This window comes from Falco peregrinus, chromosome 1, assembly GCF_023634155.1.
Source record: "Falco peregrinus isolate bFalPer1 chromosome 1, bFalPer1.pri, whole genome shotgun sequence".
Lineage (NCBI taxonomy): Eukaryota > Metazoa > Chordata > Aves > Falconiformes > Falconidae > Falco > Falco peregrinus.
This window is the reverse complement of record NC_073721.1, coordinates 39,767,340-39,782,986: the sequence shown is the minus strand read 5'-3', so window position 1 is coordinate 39,782,986 and position 15,647 is coordinate 39,767,340. Positions and strand designations below refer to the sequence as shown.

The 15,647-nt window shown below is 47.9% G+C and overlaps 2 protein-coding genes across 2 annotated transcripts; one reads left to right on the top strand and one right to left on the bottom strand.

The window, feature by feature from the left end:
• Positions 1 to 16: 16 nt before the first annotated feature.
• LOC129782782 (translation initiation factor IF-2-like) lies at positions 17 to 5,087 on the bottom strand. Its single transcript, XM_055791528.1, has 4 exons — positions 4,668 to 5,087; positions 3,591 to 3,713; positions 1,654 to 1,758; positions 17 to 1,555 (listed from the first exon to the last, which is right to left on the bottom strand). The coding sequence occupies exons 1-4, from the start codon at positions 5,085 to 5,087 to the stop codon at positions 1,490 to 1,492; spliced, it is 714 nt and encodes a 237-aa protein (XP_055647503.1). The 3' UTR covers positions 17 to 1,489.
• A 6,127-nt stretch (positions 5,088 to 11,214) lies between these two features.
• LOC129783700 (uncharacterized) lies at positions 11,215 to 14,450 on the top strand. Its single transcript, XM_055794026.1, has 2 exons — positions 11,215 to 11,379; positions 11,748 to 14,450. Exon 2 carries the CDS (start codon positions 12,672 to 12,674, stop codon positions 13,767 to 13,769), a length of 1,098 nt encoding a protein of 365 aa, XP_055650001.1. The 5' UTR covers positions 11,215 to 11,379; positions 11,748 to 12,671; the 3' UTR covers positions 13,770 to 14,450.
• The last annotated feature ends 1,197 nt before the right edge of the window (positions 14,451 to 15,647 follow it).

Sequence of the window (15,647 nt, the reverse complement as noted above, 5' to 3'; positions counted from 1 at the left end):
GAATTTACAAGTTAAACACAATTTCTCATGCTCGTTTATTTGATTAGAAGTTTCTGAAAAATATTTTCATAACACTTCCATAGCTTATTGCACGTTCTTCTAAATAATCATAAACCTGTATGTTGACCTCTGTAGGAAATGCACCGATAACAAGTTTAACATTTTGTGAACCCGACTGAAATGTACGAACGTACACATAAAAGAAGGCTAAAACTGGTAATTAAGTCATGAGACAGAAAACAAAAGAAAAAGGATGACAACTCCATAACATGGTAAAGCAACCTTTTACCAAAAAAAAAAAAACCAAAAACCCAGCAAAGAAACAAAACCAAAAACCACAAACAGGGGTGAATTGTAGAGAACAGAGACAGTGGGTTGTTTTGACATTGATAACGTGGAGCTGAGAACCTGCAGCAAAGAGTCACATAACTTTGAGGGAGCACGAGAAGACACCAGCATGAGACAGAAAGAAAGGAGGGATGTGATCTCACCTGTAGAAGGCAAGTGAACAGCAGAGAGTGGCCTGTCGCAGCACTCTCCAAAGGAGCCAGCTGCAGCCAGGTCTTTTACCATCACACTCTCCATGGCAGTCCCTCTGCTGCCTTCTAGTCTCGCCTCATCCAGGGCACGCTCACCCTCTCTGCTTCTTCCTCGGCTGCCCAACCGCTTCACAGAACCAGCCACAGCTGCACCTTGTCTACACCAGCCAACCCACCGCCCCTGAAGCCAGCCCACAGCTGTACATTGTCAGTGCTGATTAACCCAGCTTCGTTCCTCTGCAGTAGCCTACAGTGCACAGCGCTAAGGAATGTGTTGTACGAACCTTCCGGGCTGTTCCGCGTCGATTCACAGTCAGTTACAAAAACTGAACGACATGTCACAGGGCTTACGGCAGGAACTTTTGGGAGATTGGTTGCGGAATCTTTTCAAGTCTCGGGGAACCACCAGACGGTTGCAGGACTTCACAACACGCGGAGGAATATTGCTATTGGTAATTGTAGTTATATTGACCATTTTTCCCTGTATGCCGAACTGTGTAAGACCTATGATTCAAAAGTAGTTTAACCTCTAATGTTGTTTCTGTTCAAAATAAAGACGGGGGAAGTGTAGAGAGCTTTATGGCCAGTGCTGGAGGCCACGATGCCTGTGAAGGGCCTTGAAGGCTAAAGAAGAGAGAAAGTACGATAAGGTTGGCTGAACGCCTGGAAGGAAGACGGGGTATGAAGCAAGGCCAGAGCGGATGCGCGATGCCACATCTCGGCGGCTGGCTGGCTGAGAACATGAAACCCGCAGAGATAAGAAAGAAGAGAGAAAAAAACCGCAAGAAGTTCAGTGCATTTGCAGCTTAGTAATTGACCAATTATACGTGGCCAAGAAGTGCGTGAACAGTATTGATTAACCAAGGATATTTTAGTATGGGGCGCGTGAACAGCAAACGAGGATATTATAAGCGTGGGTTCTGGACTAATAAAAGGTCTTCTGGTCGAACTCAGGAGTCCACGTCATCATCTCCGCAGGCCACATGCTCCTCCTGCTCGTCTGCCATTGCACGGACCTGCAAGGCCACACAATAAAAGTCAAAACAGCGTTCATGGTGCATTCACTCCTGCCTGTGTTTGTCTAAAGCAGCTGTGATGCTGCCCCTGGTGTTACCTGTTCAGAGAGCTGCTGCACCTGCTGCTGCCAAATGCTCCACACCTTCACTTTCTCTACATACTGCTCTCTTTCTGCCTGGAGCTGGTGAACGGACTCCGAGAGCTGTTCAAAACAAAATTAAACACAAAGAAAATCGTATTGGCTAAATAAATTTGGCAGTGACCGCTTCAGGGATAAAGCCTGAAGAAACCAGTGTTAACGCAAAGCTCAGGCTGCATTCTTCTGCCACACAAGTTTCTTTACAGACATGAAGATTTGAATGTCATTTCGTACAACCCCTGAGCAACCTGGGTTTCCAGGCCTGCCTTCTCCTCCAGTGCCACCTGCAACTGCTGCTTTGCATCCAGACTCCCTGCCTGATTTGACAACTGCCAACAAAAATCAAAAAGTCATGGCAAAATGTTAACACTCCACTTCTGCATAGCCTTTCCCCTGACAGTAACCTGCCACTTATGATCCATGTTGCAACCCTAAAGTGCTCCGACTCACGGTGATGTCCAATGGAAAAAAAAAAAAAAAAAGAAAAAAAGAGGGAGGAAAGGAGATTTCTGTGTTTCACAGCCAAGAAAGCTGAAGTGGCTGAGACGGGAAGGGTCTGCCTCGCGTTAAGACACCAATGGCAGCAGAAGCTCATGCCAACAATCAGCTTTTCTGCCCTATTAGCGCCAAGTGAGCTTCTGAACAGCATTCTCCTGATGCAGGATTTTTACAAGACGGCAACTGGAAAAAGAAATCTGTCATGACATATTGCAATTAAAGATCAGTTTTCAAATGATTTCTGAAACCCCAGGCACAACGGTCCACATAACAGCCAATCAGATCAAAATGTATCTCTCCGTGCCAAGAAAACGAGAGCGGGGAAAAAACTGGGAAAACAAGAAGGAACATAATTCTCCTTTTTCAGAACAGGACTAAAACTGCAGATGCAGGTAGGCCTGCGCTGCAAGACCAAATGCCAGCTCAGCAACAGCACCGGACCACCCATCTTCACCTCACCCTCCAGTGTGAAACCAGCCTCTTTCTCTGAGATCTAACTTAAACTGAGCTTACGAGCATTCACTGAAAATAATCCCCGTGACAAGAGCAAAACCCCAATCAAAATACATGCTTTCTGGTGCTAGACAGGCACACCCAGCACCCTCAGAGCTAACAGTATGTCACGTCACTCGGGTTCTACCAGTACGCAACCTACACGTACAAGGTCCAGCTGGAGGGACTTTCAGCTTTTCACTCTGTCTGCTGGACAGAACGGCTGCTGTATTATCACACAAAAAAAGGAGAAAAGGAATACCAAAGGCAAATCGGAGTGAACTCTGTTCCGTCTTGCAGGTTTCACTGCATCTACCTGGTACCGCTGGTGATTACTATAGTTACGTTTATTGATAAAAGACGCACAGATATGTAGTAAATACGAGTTACTTTATGACAACTGAACTGAAGCAATGGTAGGAAAATAAGCTACCAAAAAGAAGCAAGTGAAACGAAAATCAGAGCTTTGCCACAGCAACAGCGGAAGACAACTCTGGGCTACCAAATTTGACTTCCCTGAGCTTCTATCCCAATTTGATCAAGCCTTACATTTAAATAAACTGCCCAAAAAGCATTTTTTTAAAAAGGCTGGGGTTTTATGTTTGTGCCTGAACACGTCTCTGTGGCTTATTGGCATAGTTCCTGCCCTTTCCTCTTCAGAAGCCTGGCAACATGAAGACGCTAAAGCCTGTAAATGCTTGACTCAAAGGATCCGACTTCCTGCCTAAACCTATTTAAACCCAGCACTGGAACTTGCCAGACTGTGCATCCCCTGCGCAAGTTTCATCGCCTGTTGTAAAACGGGTTGGCAGGAGTAACTAGACAGCTTCCTCAGGGCAGCTGTTCAGAAAAACCAAAGAGCAAGGAGGTAGCAAATGAGCTGGGACAAAGACCGAGGCACTCACATTCTCTGGAGGCTGCTGGTCATCGCCCGTGGGAGTCTCGGGCCGACCGTCGTCTTTACTTTTGCGTTTTTTCTTAGCTCCTGCAGCTGCTCCAGGGCTCTTCTTCTGCTGATACTCCTTCAGCTGTGAAAAATAATAATAATAATGATCTGAAATCCAAACAGAATATGCCTTCCGTGAGAATGATGTCAACCCCCCAGCCCCAACTCCACTGGCTAAAAAGACCAAGAGAAATGCTCTTCAATGAGTTTGTCGCTCCGGCGGAAGAAAAATAAAAATCAAAACACGTCCAGAAAAGGCTAACCTAAGATCTAATGTGATGAGTGTTCAACTTTTGTATACAGCTAAGAGTTTTTGGGAAACGACTTGATACTCCATCCTGCAACTACAAGGAGATGAAAAGAAGTATCTTGGGGTGGGGTTTTTTTTAGGGTTCTAACTAAGAGCATTAAGGAAAAATGAATAAAGGGCAATGAAATCTGAATGTCAAGTGAAACATCAACACCTGACAGTAAGGTCTCCCACTCTGTGAAACACTTTGAGAAGGAACATTACAGTCCTTACAGACAAACGCCACGTTAATACAAGCAGCGTAGTCACTGTGAACTAAGGGGAGAAGCAACCTACAACGGATTTTTCAATCGCACCCGCTTCACCCCGGAGAAGCTAGTCTGATAAGCCGTTCGCGTGAATTCGGCTGGGTCTTCCGAGCCGAATCGTTCGTGCTCCAGCAGGGTGAAGCCCCCAGGCAAGCGAGCCCCAGGCAGTTCGGTCAACTGCCCGTTTCCCCAGCCCGCAGCCCGCCCTCCGCCCCCCCGCCGGGCCGGGCCGGGCCGGGCCGCGCCTCGGCCTCCAGGTGGGGAAAGAAGGCCCCGTTATTGGCAGAACTCCAAAATGGAAGCCCGAACCGCTCCAGGACACTTTCCCCTCCCCAGGACTTTCACATACGCCGCCGCCGCGGCCGGGGAAATAAGTAACATGAGACCAAAAAAACCCAAAAAAGGGTGTGGGGGAGGCCAGGGGGAGGGAAAACCGCCAAACCGAACCCGGCAGATCCACGGCACCGCCGCCCCTCACCTTCTCCTTGCCCGCCGCCAGCCAGCTCTGCCCGCTGCCGCCCGCCACGGCCGCCCCGCGCCTGCGCCGCCTTAGCTTCGCCCACCAGCGGCGCCAGCAGCCAGGGCCCGCCCAGCCTGCGCTGCCGCCCTGGAGGCCCGGCCCATCGCCGTGCCGCGACGTGCCCGGCCCACCGCCGGGCCCCGCCTCGTGGCCGGGCTCCACCGGCTCGGGCTCGTCGGCGGGCTGTGGCTCGTGGCCGGGCTCCACCGGCTCGGGCTCGCCGCCAGGCTGCGGCGGCTCGGGCTCGCGGTCGGGCTGCGGCGGCTCGGGCTCGCCGCCGGGCTGCGGCCCATGTCCGTGCCCCGCCGGGCCCGGCAACTCTGCTTTTGCCTCCTTCTCCTCAGGAGCAGGTGCCACCTTGCAGTGCCTGCTCCCCATGTTGGAGCCCGCACCGCCCGCTGCTCGGGTGACAGCCCGCACCGCCCGCTGCTCGGGTGACACCTGGCTGCCCGGCGTGCCCCACCCAGAGCTCACCTGCAGCTTCCCGGAGACGTTTGTTCCCCGGCGCTGACGGCACAGTGGGCCCTGTCGCTGGGAGACTCCACTTCCCAGCGTGCCCCGCGGCGCGCCCGCGCCTGCCGCTCCCGGCCGGCCCCGCGCGCACCCGGCCGGCCCGGCGGGAGGCGGCAGCCCTGGCCGAGCGGGTCCCGCCGAGCGCGGGTCGCAGCGCGCCCGCCCCGCCGCGGCCCGGGCCCGGGCGGTAGGAGCCGGGTCCCCGTGTTACAGATTTGCTAACGGTTACAATTAACTAACCTTATTTGATTTTATAAAATCATTTTCATAGAACTGTAGAGGAATAAGAAATATATTTTAGTGGAACTAGCAGCTGCACAACACAAGCTGCTGTGGAATCCTCTGTACAGCCCTGTACCACGGCCAAGGACTGAGAGCAACCGAATGAAACAACTCGTAGCTACCTGCCAAGAAACCGTGAACTTTAATAATAGTGATATAAGAAATGGCATGGAATGGGGACAATCAGTTAACTGTAAATATATTTACACAAAGAATGTAGGTCTAGTAATTAGGACTCACTCACGCACCCGGCCGTCCATAAAGAAGTGTCTGCTTATCTCCCTCACATCGCGGTCGGCAAGTTTTTCATTCCGAGATTTCGGTACCAGCCGCTCCCCGCCCCCGCCGCGGGCCGTGCCTGCGCTGAGGCGGCGCGGCCCGGCCCCTGACGCGGCGCCGCTCTGCTCTGCCAGGGCCTCCGGTGGCGGCCGGCGGAGCGGCGCGGCCGGCTGCAGGTCCGCGGTGAGGCCCTGCGCGGGCTGGGGGGAGCGGGCCCTGCTCCAGGGCTGCCCCGGCCGCCGTCTGTGGCACGGCACGGCACGGCCCGGCACGGCCCGGCCCGGCACGGCCCGGCCCGGCACGGCACGGCACGGCCGGGGGTGTGTTTTCTTGGGGCGGAGCTGCCGGCCTCGCCCCCCGGCGCTGCCTCGTCCTGGCAGCGCCTCTGAACACCGAAATTGTGGGGGTTACGGTCTTATTGTCACCTGACGCTGTAAATCTACAAAACGCCGTAGAATATGATGGGGGGCGGGGCAACGTTACAGAAACCCATCAGTCTTTTACCTGAGCTTCCCCCCTTCCTGCCCAGGAGACACGTTTTCCCTTTTTTCTCCTCTTTTATCCACTGACAGACACATCAGAGGATTTTCTGGTTAGTGCCCCCCAGCACCGCAGCATCTTCCCCTGGGCTGAGGTAGCGTGAAATGTCTCCTGTGCTCTACAGATGCCCCGTCCCGCGTCCTGCCGACCTAATGGAACCAGCCAAGAAGCCCTGCAGTATGAAATCAAAGAGCTGAAGCAGAAAGACCTTGCTCTAGACCAGGAAACTGCACAATTCTTGTCCGAGTACGTCCTTGGCGAGCTCAGTGTCTGCTGTGATGCCTCAGTTGGTTTTGTTTAAAAAAAAAAATACGGTCTAGGGCTTAGAGCTAAAAGCCGTCCTCTTATGCCACCGCTTTTATCATGGTGTTGTGCAACGTTGATTACAGCGTTGTTTTGATTTATGGGACCCGTTAAGGGAGAATTCTTTCCACTTTATTTGGTAAAGCAAACCCAGGTTTCACTAGGAGCTGGGATAGGAGCATTTTAACTTTACCCCAGGTGTTGCTGAGGCAAATTACCTGTGAACTGGGAATGAATGGTTTTAACCGTCGTGATGCTATGACACATCATGCTACCAGAAGGCCTTGTTCATGTGAGAATTAAAATTGAGATTGTGGCTTGTATGACCTGCCCGGTTTAGCCCCGGATGAAACGGTTTCCTTGTTTGTTCCATCCCGATCAAGTGTCTATTTATTTCCTGTCTGAAGCGAGTGGGTTAAACGTTGGTGTTCAAGAAGCAGAGGTGTTTCCCAGGCAAGCGAAGGGCCTGGAAAGAGATGGGTGCCGCTTACAGGGTAGCGCAACTGCTTTAACTGTGGTTTCTTATGACCTACTGTGGCATCTGCTTATTAGCAGCTCTTTTGAGATCAAGTTGCTGCTTGGTTTTTAAAGAGAGGGTATCTCTGTGGGTTATTTGTTGCAAAGGAGTGTTATTTTCTAAGGTCACGTGTAGTACAGAGAATGGAAACGGCAGAGCAACAAAGGCTGTTCCCAAAGCTTTTTTGCTTTACCACCACGCCTTTTTTTTTCACTAGCTACAGATTAGAGATACAGATATAAACTGAATTCACCACAGCCTATTCCTGTTCCTACTTGATTCTGAGAATTCGGGTGGGTTGGGGTTTTTTTGTAAGTCGATGCGGCAAAAAAAACCCCACTCAAAATGAGGGTCTACTCATTTGTAGCTTTCGTGTTGATGACTTGCAGCAACTGTACTTGCTGCCTTCGGATTCTGCTTTGGGTAGTGCCAGGCTTGAGCGTCTCAAATCTCCTTGCTGTGCTGGGTCAGTAGGGGCAACACTCGCCGTGCGGCATTTTTGACCTTTTCTGCTTTTATTGCTACAGAGGCTACAGCCTGGAGGAATTGGAGCAGCACATTTCTCTGCTCGCTCCATGAGTACAATGATATTAAAGATGCTGGACAGATGCTGCTGGGCAAACTGGGTAAGGAAGGGGAAAAGTGTTGATGAACAACTCAGTCAATGTTTTCATGTAGACAGAGAGAGAGAAGGTACTACGCCACGAAGGCAGAGCTTGTTTTAAAGATTCTTGAATTCTAGGGCTTTCATTGCCCAGCCACTTGTGCAGGCACAAACACTTCTGTCGTTATTTTCGCAGGATGTGTTTAGAACCGAACATGCGAAAGAATTGTCATCTACTGCTATTTTAGTCTGTGTTATGTACTGCCAAACTTTGTTCAGTCTTACCAATTTTTGTCAGTTTTGCTCTTCATATACTTTAAAAGAGTGTTGAGACAAGCAGAGAGCGCAGCTGCAAAACCTTAGGTTGGTTCCTTAGCTATGGGAGGTTCTGTGAGAGAGTTAGGGGCTACTGGGAGGAAAACACAACTTTTCTGACTGGTCTGATACTTCTGTAATGAAAATAGCCGTCTTTCTTTTCCAGCTGTTATCCGAGGGGTTACTACAAAGCAGCTCTACCCTGAATACATACGATCTGGAGCTTAGCGACTAGTATTGAACCTGAAGATTGCCCCGTCCTGCGTCCTGCAAAGCTGACACTTACTGGGCCGTGACGGTTTGGTGTGGTATTGGTTCAGAACGGACAGAAGGTGGCCTCAGAAGCTGTGTGTGGAATTGCAACAGCGCGTGCATGAACAGCCTTATTTCCGAGCAGCTTTACAACGTGAAAGCTGTTGAATCTGTCAGCTGTGTCCTGCTTGTGGGAAAGGGATGTAGGACTTTGGATGATTTTGTCTCCTGTCTGATGGGACAGTATATTTTTTTTTTCGTTTGTTGGAAAGGCCGTAATTCAGGTTGATGTGAAGACTCTTCCCGTGGAGACCTTGCTTCTCTCCAGCATCCAGGGGCTGTTTGGTTACTGAATAATAGAGGAAGCGAGGGCATGCAAACGTGCAATGTAATAGCTGCTTTGAAAGAAAAGAAAAAACCCTCGGAAGCAGCAAGGGAAGAAGGCTGAATTTGTGGTGGCTTGGGGGTTGGTTTTGTTTTATGATCACATCTGGGTGAGTCTGGGTATTCTGCATTTTTGTACTTAACTGCTCGGGTAGCTAGAGGTTCTGTATCATTTCTGTGGTGAATGGCAAAAGGTGAAGTTGTATTGAACTGTCCTGTCTGAATAAAGCAGCTGTCACATTTCTCAGGAATTCACTTATTGAAGAGCCTATAAAACAGTGCGTGAACCTGGGAGCAAATTCTTAACCTCTATTCTGAGACAACTGGAACATCTATTACTCAAATGTTTTCTGAGGACTCTCAATGGTGACGGTGTGGCAGCGCTACCCAGTAATGGGTAGGTGCCGAATTACCTTTACTGCTACAGAGGCTACAGCCTGGAGGAACTGGAGCAGCACATTTCATTTTTGCGGCTAAAAAAGGAACAGTCAAAAGTAAGGAGGAAGCGAGTGGTGCGGCAGAGCGGTAATAAGGGGAGCAGCGGCGATGATGAAAATGCTATCGGCAGACGCGTTACAGAGGGCTGGAGGAGAGTGCGCTTGGAAAGTATGAAAGAGGGAGCGCACGCGTTTCCCGTGATATTACAAGATAGACACCCAGGCCAATATCAGGCATTTCACTGGGAAATGATTAAGGAACTACGGAAAACTGTCACGCAAAATGCACTATATTCTCCTTTTACACAAATTTTGTTAGAGAACGTGATGATGGGTCTGCAGCTAGTGACTCTGCTAGAATGGATCCGTGACAAAGTGCTGGACTTTCCACCTGATGGCACCTGGAAAATTCCTGCCTGGCAAGCAGTCGGCAGGCGATTGTGTGATGCTGCCGTGGAGGGGGACTCCGTGGCAGGCATGTGTTTAGCGCCTTGCTGGCAAATTCTGACTCCTCTTTTGCCAAGCGTGGGCTAATTCTACTAACGGTGCTAAACCAGGGGAGGCTGTAAATCCCCCCGACAGCGCGGCTCTTCTCAACACACCGTCAACGACGGCGATTCCCTCCACACCTCCTCTGCCCCCAGAGCTCCTGTCACTGATTGCAGCGACCCTCACAGCACAGGACCGAGCGCGGGAACAGGACAACTCGGACAATGATTCCATTGACACCGATAAACCTTTGGACCCAGGTCCTATAGACCCGGAAGAGGAGCTAGACCTTTTTCCTCCTCCCCCTGATGCACTGGCTGTATGTTCGGGGAGGGTGAAAGGGGGTCTGAGGGATCGGTGGCAGGAATGCAGGCGGGAAGCGCTTAAGCGAGGGCATTTGGGAGGCGCCATGGCACGTTCACTATTTTGTCAGCCAAATCAACCTGCAGAGTGGCAGCCTGTGCAATACGAGGCTGTTAAAGGGTTAAGCAAAGCCGTGCGGGAAGGGGGGATCCATAACACATTTGCTGTGTCCCTTCTTGGAGTGATGGCAGAGCCTTATACACTCACACCACGTGATTATTGGAAGTCATTGCTTTGTGTGGTACGCACGCCGACGCAGTGCATGTGGTTATCTGGTTTTTGCGAGCTATGTGTAGTGGCCTCGATTGAAAAGCTTAATCGGGGAACTGCTGTTAACTGTGAGCCGTTGGCTGGAGAAAATAATTGTGCCGACCAATCCTGTGACTCAGGCAAGGCATCCCAGGGACAGCTATTTGCAGACGGAGGAGATGGCTACGAAGGCAGTCCGGGTAGGGGGATACGGGAGTCTGGGCGAGCCTCTAGTGCGTCCTTCGCCACGGTCTTGCAGGGTCCTAGAGAGTCATAGACTAACTTTATTGATCGGCTTCAGAATAGTTTGCAACAACAAGTCGAGCATGAGGAAGCTCAAGGGTTGCTTTTAAAACAATTAGCTGTGATAATGCCAATGAAAAGTGAACATGGGCATCGCAGCCCTTGCACAGGTGCAACCCCAACACGTGTCAAATAGTTATAACCCAGAACTCACAGCAGACTGTAACTCCCAGGTTGAGTTCTGGAATGCAGCGTGACACATTTTTGCTTCTCTAATCTCTTCTGTAAGAACAGTGCACGCTCTTCACGTGCTTCGTAAATAAGGCTGCTGGCTTGCTAAAGAAATTAATACTACAATACTATTTCTTTTTTTTTTCCCCTGGCTTATTATTATTAACAGGTGTCGATTCTGTCCATCGTATGTTGCTACAGAACCGAGTTGCTATTGATTTTTATTATTAGCGCAGGGACAAGGGTGTGAAGGCTTTGATAGGTTGTGTTACGTCAGTCTGAGTGACCACTCTGAATCAATCCACAAAAGCATACAAAACTTAAACCAAAGACCTGCAGCAGAGCCAGGGGTGGGAGGCCTTTGGTCTCTTCTCACGGCTGGGAAACTTTGGGCCATGGATCAAAAGTAGTCCAGGATTTATTATAATTGCCTTAACCCCTGTATTGATGTTTGCCTTACGTCTCCTATGCCTTTTTGTCCTGTATTCAGCATTTAGCTGAGTGTGACATAAATCAGGTCACGGGCACCCAGCCACACACAACCTTTGCCTTGTCGCAATTCACAAGCAAAAAAGAGGAGGATAGAGAATGTCACAGGAGCACCAACTCCAGCGTGGGGCAGCCTGCCGTTCTTGTGTGCAGGGATCCTGTGGGGAGAGGAGCAAAATGGTGAGTGGGAGCCGTCCTGGAGTCTGTTGGGTTTTGTTTGGATGGCAGTGGTGGGGGAGGACAAAGTGTGGGAGATGTGAGGCTGTTACAGATTTGCTAATACTTTAAGATTGATTGACTTTATTTGATTTTATAAAATAATTTTTAATAGAATACATAGAAATAAGTAAAATTTGTCAAGAGACTAGTCTAAAGTGGCCTCAGGCTCTTCCACTGGCATTATTACGAATCAGGGTACAGCCAAAGAGTGGAACCTCAGTCAGTCCTTATGAATTATTATATGGAAAACCATATGAGTCTCCAGAACCAAATCCAAACATACATGTAAAAGGAAAACAAGATGTGTATAACTATTTGCTTTCTCTAAGGAAAACTTTGGCTGCAATTCGGAGTGCAGTAATTTGGAATAGACCTTTATCCCTGGAGAATTCAGAGCATGATTTCCAACTGGGAGACTATGTCTATGTGAAGACTTGGACCTCCGAACATTTACAGGAACGTTGGAGACTTTCCAGAAACTGTTAACCACTTTTACAGCTATCAAGATTGCAGAATCAGATGTTTGGATACATTATACTCAAGTGAAGAGTACACCTACTCCATGGAAGATTGTCAATCGTGACCCAGAGACTTTAAAACTGACACTGAAACATGTCTAATTTTTTTATATCAGATTTTGATTGGGATTTTTTTGGATTTTATTTTGGTCGGTAGTGCTGGTAGGATCATGGGCTGACTTGGTGGATAGGAACAAAAGACAACTAGAAACAGAACAAGTAATTGACATTCCCAAACAAATGATTGAGGAAAATCTGATGTTGGGATTGATTAAAGGATTTTCCAATTTGCAAAATGTTACACACATTACTGCTTGTTTACCAATACCGGGGGCAGTAGGTGAATCTATTCCATGGGGAATTTTAACCATTAATCTGACCAATCTGGAACATAAAAATGAGACCACCTATTGTGAACAAAGGCCAGTAACTCAATGGTATGAACAAGTAAAGGTTATTAGAAAACAGTGGAAGTTGCCAGGTAAAGAAACAGATTGTAAAAAACTACTGAATTATGATTTTATAACAGGATCCCGACCTAGTGCCATAGCTTGAGTTCTTTTTCCTGGGGGTCCAAATCCCTAGTTAAGATGGTGTTCTTATGATGAACAACTTAAAACCAACGTAAACAAAAGTATCATGCAATGGAAGCGTAACAAAACTGGCCAAGGTACACAATTAGTAGAACAACGGGGCTCTATATGGTCCATGGCGATATTTTCTCAATTCCAGTAGATGGCCAGAACTCCTTGGTATTTTACCTGGGATGGAAAAACTTTTGCAGTTTTACCCTGGGTCTATGATAGAGCATCTTCACTGAGAGAGAAGGAAAGTAAAATAGTGTCATGGTGGAAAGGTGAAAAAGTGTATGATTGCAGCAATGCAGACTTAATAATTCAACAAATTCCTCCTTTGGCCGCTGCTTTAAAATATGGTTGTTTTTGCCGAGGTCTTAAAAATACTCTCAATTTAACCAGCACTTTTACACCCAGGAAAGGAACTCTGTTTAGTTGCAGAAAATCTACTATACAAAGTCCAGGACATTTAATTTGGGCATTAAGTGACGGAACCTGGACAACTCATCTACCATTAGATGGTAAGGTGAAACAAATCACTTTAGGCATGCCAACATTGTGTCCGATTTGGAAAAAATCACCATTTAGAGGATCCCTAGAAAGTTTAAAATTAAAACTAACCAAGAGGTCTGAGACAGATGATGATACTTGGAATGAACCCTCAACAGGAGTAAAAATTGGCTGGGCACTTGAATCGCTTTTGAATCCTATAGCATCATATAGAAATAGAGAATGGCTTTATCAGTTAACAGGTCAAGTAGAAAAATTAACAAATGTCACCAAAAAGAGGTTTAAGGAATTGAACATACAGTTACAGGCGACTTCCAAGATTACTTTGCAAAATAGAATGACATTAGATATGCTCCTACTTAAAGAACATGGGGCATGTGTATATCTCAAGGATAGACTGAACCACAGTTGCATTCACATTCCAAATGTCACTCAAGATGTGGAACATGATCTGGACCTATTAGGTAAAATTGAGAAAAGATACAGAATCAATTCAAGAAGATATGTTAGAAGATTGGCTGGGGAAAATTTTTTTAACAAACTGGGATGGAATTTGAGCTCTTGGATACAATCCATAATCAAAACTTTGTTTCTGTTACTGATTGTCTTTCTGATGATCATGCTAGTATATGCATGTTTGAAGAAACAGTTTACCAATAGAATTTCAGTCAATCGTATGAGAGAAGTACCAACTATTCCATCAAGACATAGTCCACCACGACAATATGCTGAAACAAATGATATGTAAATAATGTGAAAGTATTGAAATAATAATTTTCAGCACTTTCAAAGGGGGGAAATGATACAGATTTGCTAATATGTTAAGATTGATTGACTTTATTTGATTTTATAAAATCATTTTTATTAGAAATATAGAGGGATAAGAAATATATTTGCACAGTAAAAGCTGTTATGAAATCCTTTGTACAGTCCTGTACCGAGGCGAGAAGAGTGGGCTAGAATCAGTGTTTAAACTTAGGTAATAAATTTAGGGTTTGAAAGGTTTCTTTGTAGTTAACTAGTCTTCCGTATGTAGAAAGTGTATTGAAATGTCAGAATATAGGATTTATGGAAACTGGGGAGAGTCGACTGGAACAGCTTGTAGTTACCTGCCAAGAAACCGTGAATTTTAGTAAAAGGTAATTCCGGCAGGGGGAGATCGCGACCACCGACTCATATACATACCACCTACCCAAATCGTACCCCAGACCCATTTCTGGACCTTTCTAACCTTTACTGCACAGAATCGGATATGGGAGGAGAATATGTTAATGGTTTTTGGGAAATATCATGATTATGCATGAATACTTAATGAATATGCATGAGTAAGTTCTATATATGGTGTCTGATTTTGAAACTTGGTGTGTGTTGATTGTGAGACGACTCACTCACGCACCTGGCTGTTAATAAAGAAGTGTCTGCTTATCTACATCACATTGGTGTCGATAAGTTCTTCATTCCGAGATTTCGGTAACAAGGCCACCAGACCACTTACCTGTTGGATGAAAAGCTCCCTGGTGTGTAACCCTCCCATTCCCTGCCTTCAGCAGATCAGTCCAGCTGGCCCCTTGGCTAGCTCTGCATTTCCCTACCGTGCAACCAACACCTTCAGGCACCTGTGTGGATTTTAGCATTTGCCCCAGCTTTTCTGTTCTGGAGGTATTGCCTGGTCTTAGGGTGGCTGAAGCAAAGAGGAGGCTTATGCCCTGGGTCATGCTGTGGACCCTTCTTGAGATTATTTCTCCTGGGACTTGGAACCCACCAAAATGGTACACACTGTCTCCTTAGGAACAGCCAGGTGAGAGCGGCTGGGAGTGAAACCTCCTTCCTCCCAGAAGCTATCTGGCTCTAAGGCTAAAGCAGTTTTCTCCTCTGAAACATAATAATGAATTAATTCTATGAGCATTCAGTGAAAACATGCTCTCAGAGGATCTTGCACCAGCAGCAGAGCTAGGGGACTGCAGCACAAGGTTGCTTGCTAATGGCATGCAAACAGAAGTAATAGCTTGTGGCTTTGGTCTCCCTCACCACTGTTGGTCTTTGTTCACTTCCCCATATCGGTCCCCTCGGGATCTCCCGTTGCCTCTTCCACGGCCCTGCCCAGGGAACAGCACATAGCCTGGGCGGGCTCCATCGAAGACCTGGCCAGCTGCTACCCTGCAGCGGGATGGGCACAGCACAGGGGGTCCCTGCCCATGAGCAATCACAGTCTGAACAAAAAAAAAAGCGAGTGTTATCCATATGTTGGAGGGTTGATGCTGATTTACCTGTGGTAAATCTGAGAAGCCAGTCCAGAGCATCTGACCTCTGGATGCATGTGTGAACTGCATACACCTGTCCCCCAGCACCCTGCAGGTTGGAGCTTGCTGCACCGAGCCACAGGCTCCCAGTGAGGATGCATCTGGCTGGGGAAGGGGCCTGTCTCCTGGTGGTCTCTCCTTCTGTTCCTGGATTTGCAGAACGCTATGAGTTATGGAGGGGCAAAAAGGGAGAGGGAAAAGTTTGTGACACTGATGGTTTTTACCTTGGCTGCAGTGTAAGGCTTTCTCTCACCCAAGATGTGCTCTTGGCAGGCAGTCGATGCTGCAGTTAGTGCTGCTGGGAAACCTGCCTGACCGACACAGGG